The sequence below is a fragment of the Leucoraja erinacea genome, chromosome 21 (genome assembly GCF_028641065.1).
Source record: "Leucoraja erinacea ecotype New England chromosome 21, Leri_hhj_1, whole genome shotgun sequence".
Classification (NCBI taxonomy): domain Eukaryota; kingdom Metazoa; phylum Chordata; class Chondrichthyes; order Rajiformes; family Rajidae; genus Leucoraja; species Leucoraja erinaceus.
This window is the reverse complement of record NC_073397.1, coordinates 33,839,481-33,846,958: the sequence shown is the minus strand read 5'-3', so window position 1 is coordinate 33,846,958 and position 7,478 is coordinate 33,839,481. Positions and strand designations below refer to the sequence as shown.

The window sequence follows — 7,478 nt, the reverse complement described above, 5'->3', positions numbered from 1 at the left end:
TACACTCTGGAGTTTAGAAGGATGAGAGGGGATCTTATAGAAACATATAAAATTATAAAAGGACTGGACAAGCTAGATGCAGGAAAAATGTTCTCAATGTTGGATGAGTCCAGAATCAGGGGCCACAGTCTTAGAGTAAAGGGGAGGCCATTTAAGGCTGAGGTGAGAAAAAACGTTTTCATCCAGATGCTCCCAGATCCACAGATTCTTCCTCACCCACTGAGTTACTCCAGCATTTTTAGTTTTGTTTTTTATGTTTAGTGCAGAGATATAGCATGGAAACAGGCCCTTCGGCCCTCTAAGCCCGCGCCGACCAGCGATCCCCGCACACTAACATTTTCCTACACACTAGGAACAATTTACAATCATTACTGAGTCAATTGACCTACAAAGTTGTACGTCTTTGGAGTGTGGGAGGAAACCCACGTGGGTCACGGGGAGAACGTACAAACTCTGTACAGACAGCACCCGTAGTCCAACTTCCTAGTCTTCCTGGTTTACGACATTTCATCAAGATAAATAAGTATGTCATTATTCAAAATTCACAGTTTCACAATCTCATGTACATAGCAAGAACAGCTTCTAGAGCAGTGGTTCCCAATCTTTTTTTGGCCATGCCCCACCTAATCACCTCTAAAATCCTGATGCCCCCCCCCCCCCCCCCCCCCCAATGTGGTGATATATAATTCTTATCATTTAAAAAGTGAACTCCGTTTCAGCTGAAGAAGCTTAAAACGCCAATACCTTGGTTTAAACAAGCTTCAAAAGAACATGGCATCCATGAAAAAGAAAAATTAAATAAACAAAAGACAGTTAAAGTTCTGAGCAAGAAATTACTAAAAAATTGTAAAAAAAAAAGAAAAAAACTTTAGGTGGAAATTGCCCCCCTTAAAAATCAAATTGCCCCCCTGTGGGGCGTACACCCCACATTGGGAACCACTGTTCTAGAGGATAGACACAAAATGCTGGAGTAACTCAGTGGGACAGTCAGCATCTCTGGAGAGAAGGAATGGGTGACGTTTCAGGTCGAGACCCTTCTTCAGACTTGACCTGAAACGTCACCTATTCGGGGTGGGAGATTGCAACCTTCGCGTGGTCCGCCCTGCTTTGCCAAATACAATCAACCCGGCGTGCACAATCAAATAAGATAAAATAGAACAAGTTGTCCTACAACTTTAAGCTGTGCACAGCATACACAAGAAGAAGAAGTTGCCTATTCCTTTTCTCCAGAGATGCTGCCTGACCTGCTACTCCAGCATTTTGTATCTATCTTCGGTTTAAACCAGCATCTGCAGTCCCTTTCGGCATGTTCTATGTTGTCCCACTCTCTCATCCATATTGACACACTACGAGCAATTTACAGAGGACAATCGACCTACAAACCTGCACGTCTTTGGGACGTGGGAGGAAACCCACGCGGTCACGGGGAGAATGTGCAAACTCCGTGCAGACAGCACCCAAGGTCGGGATCGAACCTGGGTCTCTGGCACTGTGAGGCAGCAGCTCTACCAACTGCGCCACCGTGCCGCCCTTTCATGCTCAAGATGCAGTGGTAATATTGAAATCATTCAGATAAAATTGTCGGTAAATACAAGCTGTGGATCAAACCCGGAGGCTTGAATTATAATTCAGGAGCAATTATAATACATTTCAGGAGCACTTTCATTTTATTGTGTTGCAAAAGATTGATTAGCTCCCTGCCTGGTCTTACAGCAAACTGTGAGCAGGGGGATGGAGGGCCAAGTGTTTAACGGAGCAAATTTAGTGAATTGTAGAACCTCTCCATCCTCACCATCAGCTGACTGGATGTTTTTGTATTTAATTTACAAACCTATAAAAGAAAAATGTCAGTGTTTTTTTTTTGTTTTGTTTGCCTTGAAGCTGGGAAAGAAAATTGTGACGAAGTTTCGAGAATCAGCTGAGCCCAAGAGTTGCTGCGTTGCAGAGTGATGACATGAATTCACTGCAAGAGACTTCACAGTTTCAAATCTCCTCCCGCACAGATGATCCCATGGCGTTGATGGTCATAGCAGGGAGGTGTCGGCTAGGAGCCACTGTCAAATGAGGCTGAAAAGAAAGAAAGAGATCCTGAATGAGTAACACTGATAACAGGAAGCCATTAATGTCCACTTAACTCTAAGCGTAGATTTGCCAAGCAGAAAATCGGATGCATTTTGTGATGCCCCAGCCGAGGGAAATAATTGATTACCTGATGATCACCTTTTGATAATATTGCACCCAGTCATCTTGATTTTAGTTACACGTGGAGTGATTTATTGTGGAGTTCAAGTCAAGGTCAGGTCAAGTCACTTTTATTTCTATAGCATTTAAAAAACAACTCTCGTTGGCCAAAGTGCTTTACATTGGTGGAGGTACTAACGTTATACAACAGTGGTTCATAGATTAAGTACATACATCACTACATACATGTAGCCCTCACTCAGAGGACGTCAAGAAAGGCTTGAGAGTAAAGATGAATTTTAAGTCTCGACTTAAAGGAGACGATGGAGGGGGCAGTTCTGATGGGAAGGGGGATGTTGTTCCACAGTCTAGGAGCTGCAACCGCAAGGCTCGGTCGCCCCTGAGCTTATGCCTAGACCGCGGGATGTTCAGTAACCCCAAGTCGGCCGATCTGAGGGACCTGGAGGTGGTGTGGTGGGTGAGCAGACCGTTGATGTAGGTGGGGGCAAGGCCCGTTGAGGGCTTTGTAGACATAAAGGAAGAGCCACAAGTCAAGAGTCAAGAAAGTTTATTGTCATGTGTCACTGATAGGACAATTAAATTCTTGCTTTGATTCAGCACAGCGGAACATAGCAGGCATGAATACAGAACAGATCAGTGTGTCCATATGCCAATATATAAATATATACACACGTGATTAAATAAACTGATAAAGTGCAAATAAACAGATAATGGGCTATTAATGTTCAGAGTTGTGTCCGAGCTGAGTTTAATAGCCTGATGGCTATTTATTTATAAAGGACACAAAGTGCTGGAGTAACTCAGTTGGTCAGTTGGTCAGTTGGTCAGGCAGCATCTCAGGAGAACATTGTTAGGTGATGTTTAAGTCAAAAATCTTACTGTCCCTAATATCAGTTTAGTTTAGAAATACAGCATGGAAACAGGCCCTTTGGTCCACTGCTCGTGCCGACCAATGATCGCACATACACTAGTTCTGTCCTACACTCTAGGGCAGTGGTTCCCAACGTGGGGCGTACGCCCCACAGGGGGGCAATTTGATTTTTAAGGGGGGCAATTGAGCGCGACTGAGGAGGTCTGGGTCCAAATTTTTGATTTTTCGTATGAGACAATCCACAAATATTTCAATATTCTAATATAGAAATTTTCTCTCTCTTTATTACCTGTGAATACTCTTTTATGATCATATTTATCATTATTATTATTTTAATACCACCTAATGTTTTTTTCTTTTTTTTTTACAATTTTTTAGTAATTTCTTGCTCAGAACATTAACTGTCTTTTGTTTATTTCATTTTTATTTTTCGTGGATGCCATGTTCTTTTGAAGCTTGTTTAAACCAATGTATTGGCGTTTTAAGCTTCTTCAGCTGAAACGGAGTTCACTTTTTAAATTATAAGAATTATATATCACCACATGGGGGGGGGGCATCAGGATTTTAGAGGTGATTAGGTGGGGCATGGCCAAAAAAAGGTTGGGAACCACTGCTCTAGGGACAATTTACAGAAGCCAATTAACCTGCAACCCTGCACGTCTTTGGAATGTGGGAAGAAACCGGAGCGCCCGGAGAAAACCCACGCGATCACGGGGAGAACGTACAAACTCCGTACAGAAAGCATCAGGATCGATCCCAGGTCTCTGGCGCTGTGTGGCAGCATCTCTGCCGCTGCGCACTTTTGACACTGGCTCGCGAATTACCAGTAAACTCAGACAGAAGGAACCAAACTTCACCAAACAATCACACTCAGCATGGCGTTAACATTTCCACGCTGGGAACAAGGTTCTGTCCATCCTATTTACGTCTCCGCTCAGCAACTGATGCTCCAGAGACTCTTTCCCAGTCATTCTTAATTTTTATCAAATGTATCAATCTCAAAATCAACTCATAAATAGTTGTTATTAAGCCTTTCTGATAAGGGTTTAAATGTTAAAAAAATTCCAAGATTTTGGTTTGATGTGGTAACGGAAAAGAGAGTAGCCTTTCAAGAAATGTCTAATTTGTGAATATCTAAAATAATGTGTTAATAAATTATATTTATTGGAGAGTTGTTCAAAAGACATAAAACAACCATCCAAAAACAAATCACGAAAAGCTACTAATCCCTTCCTCTTCCATAACAGAAAGGCTTGGTAGGAAGAACAAATTAGATATGATAGGACTTGATAAGATTCAATCCAAAAAACTCACGAAATTGACACCATATTCGGAATATATGTCTTATAATTGGATTAATCGTATATTTATTCAATCTCGTAGTTGTAAAAGGTAACGAGGCCCCTAGAATAGAAGCCAATGATAGCCCTTGCATAGAATCACGTTCAAGATGTATCCATCCTGGGCATTGGGAATCTTCGAAATCTTTTGTCCAAAACGTTAAATAACGAGCATTAACTTGCCCAATATTAGAATCTAAGGTTCGGCAGTGCCAAACCACCGTCTTTTTTTGATTTCTGTAAGTATTTTTTACTTGGGACGACAGATAGCACAATGGGCTAAGAGTTTGGCTGGCGACCGGAAGGTAGCCGGTTCAAATCCCGCTTGGAGTGCATACTGTTGTTGTGTCCTTGGGGCAAGACACTTCACCCACCTTTGCCTGTGTGTAATGTAATGTAATTATGTGAAGCACTTTGGGGTCAATGCAAGTTGACTGAAAATGTGCTATATAAATAAGATTATTATTATTGTTATTATTATTATTAGTCTGGAATTTTTATTGTCCTATATATGAAGAAATTTTGGAGTCAATAATATCGAAGAAAGATTTAGCAATATAAATTGGTATTGTCTGAAATAAATACAAACATTTCGGTAAGATAAACATTTTAATAGCATTGATTCATTCGGCCGATTAAAGATAAGGACATTGGTGACCATTTAGTAAACTGTTGTTTGATATGGTCAATTAGAGGTGTAAAATTAGCTTTAAATAAATCCTTGTGTTTCTTGGTAATCTTAATACCTAAATAAGTAAAACATTTGGTAGTCAATCTAAATGGAAACTGTCCATAATTCGAAACTAGATTGTTTAATGGAAAAAGCTCACTCTTACTAAGATTTAGTTTATAACCAGAAAAACTAAAATTGATTAAGTAATGCTACTATTGCCGGAATAGATTTCTCAGGGTTAGAAATGAATAATAACAGATCATCTGCATAAAGAGATAGCTTATGTGTCTTATTCCCGCGGACAATACCAAATATTTTAGGGGATTCCCTAATAGCGGTGGCCAAAGGTTCCAAACGATATCAAACAGTAAAGGACAGCCCTGTCTAGTACCTCGAAAGAGCCTGAAAAAAAGGGGATCTCTGATCATTGGTAAGTACAGAAGCCTGAGGTATATGATATATCAGCTTAATCCAAGAAATACATTTTGGACCAATTTTAAATATTTCAAGTGTATTGAATAAGTATTCCCATACTACTCTATCAAACACCTTCTCAGCATCAAGTGAAATGACACATTCTGGAGTTTTATTTGATGCTGTATATACGATAGTCAACTTTTTATTTCACACAGAGAGTGGTGGGTGCCTGGAACGTGCTGCCAAGGGTTGTGGTGGACACAGATACAATTGTGGTATTTAAGAGGCTTTTGGACAGGCACATGGATATAAAGAGGGAATTAGTTTAACTTGGCATCATGCTCGGCTGGGACATTGTGGGCCGAATGGCCTGTTCCTGTGCTGTACCGTTGTGTGTTCTAACTGTGCAAATTCTACATTCACATAGAAGTCCTAAAGTCAATCTTGATTTAGTTTAAGTTTAGAGATACAGCGGGAAACAGGCCCTTCGGCCCACCGAGTCCGCACTGAACACTAATACTATCCCGCACACACTGGGTACAATTTACAGTTATTCCAAGCCAATTAACCTACAAACCTGTGCGTTTCTGGAGTGCGGGAGGAAACCGGCGAAAAGCCACACAGGTCATGGGGTGAACGTGCAAACTCCGTACAGACAGCACCCACAATCACAGTGTGTAAAAAGGAACTGCAGATGGTTTAAATCGAAGATAGACACAAACAGCTGGAGTAACTCAGCGGGCCAGGCAGCATCTCTGCAGAGAAGGAATGGGTTGGCGTTTTGGGTCGAGACCCTTCTTCAGGCTCTCAGTCACCTACAGACATGATCGAACCCGGGTCTCTGGCGCTGCAGGGCAGCAACTCTACCACTGCGCCACCCTGCTGCCCGATGAAGCATGGAAACATCATCAGTTACACACAAGCCAGGTAGGTGAGTTACAGGTCAGTGTACAATCAGTAACATATACCCCCCACAAACTTCCCATCTCATTTATGACTTTAACAGTTCATGGAAAAACGCGAAGATTTTAGCCAAGGAAAAATAGTGAATGAAAGTAAGTGCAGTGCAGTGCAGCTGTTCACCTTACAGCTGTGCTAAAGCTGCTCTGTGTGTGCCCAGAGTGTCATTACTGAGATGATGTGAGTTTTGAGCAAATGATTCCAGATTCTGGAAATGCTGGCACCTCGTCCAGAGTGGAAAGGGGTAATTACATTGAATTCCTGGCACACAAACCCATTCAGAGCTTGATGTTCACTTCATAATGATTGGACATGGAGCACTGATGCCGATCCCAGCACACAAATGTTTTTCTGTGCAATAATCTGCAGTCAGAGTGGTGGTGAATCTGTAGAATTCTTTGCCACAGCAGACTGTGGAGGCCAAGTCAGTGGATATTTTTAAGGCAGAGATAGACAGATTGTTGATTAGTACGGTAGTCTGGGGTTGTGGGGAGAAGGCAGGAGAATGGGGTTGAGAGGGAAAGATAGATCAGCCAGGTTTGAATGGCAGAGTAGACTCGATGGGCTGAATGGCCTGATTCTGCTCCTATGACATGAAGTGACGAACATAGGTATACCATCCTGTTCCACCACCATTCGGGCCAATTCCATCTCTCCTGCTCCCTTTTATTCCCTTCACCTCTCCTGCTTTTCTCTGAAAACTCTCTAAGGTTTCCCACATCCGATGTCAAGTCTTTGACCTGAAACGTCTCTTCTTCTTCACTCTCTCTCTCTCTCTACTGCTATCCTGCAGTTCCCTTCTCTCTCAAGGCGAGTATGGACAGGAGAAGTTGTAGCCACAAGGAACTGCAGACGTTGGTTCACAAAAAAAAGACACAGAATGCTGGAGTAACTCAGTGAGCCTGGCAGCATCTTTGGGGAACATGGATAGGTGACTTTTTGGGTCAGGACCCTTCTTCAGACTCTCCAGGAAAGTGGGACTCAGCATAGACTAAGTGGGGCTCTTAGAGATAGC

The 7,478-nt window shown here is 42.1% G+C and overlaps 1 protein-coding gene across 2 annotated transcripts in view; it reads right to left on the bottom strand.

Annotated features, from left to right (window-relative positions):
- Positions 1 to 670: 670 nt before the first annotated feature.
- The window catches only part of LOC129707508 (sterile alpha motif domain-containing protein 10-like), an 82,166-nt gene continuing 75,358 nt past the window's right edge, over positions 671 to 7,478 (bottom strand). For both annotated transcript variants that reach the window (XM_055652608.1, XM_055652609.1), the window contains exon 5: positions 671 to 2,067. In XM_055652608.1, the coding sequence (XP_055508583.1) occupies positions 1,984 to 2,067 (84 nt within the window). In that variant the 3' untranslated portion in view covers positions 671 to 1,983. The remainder of the gene's footprint in view (positions 2,068 to 7,478) is intronic.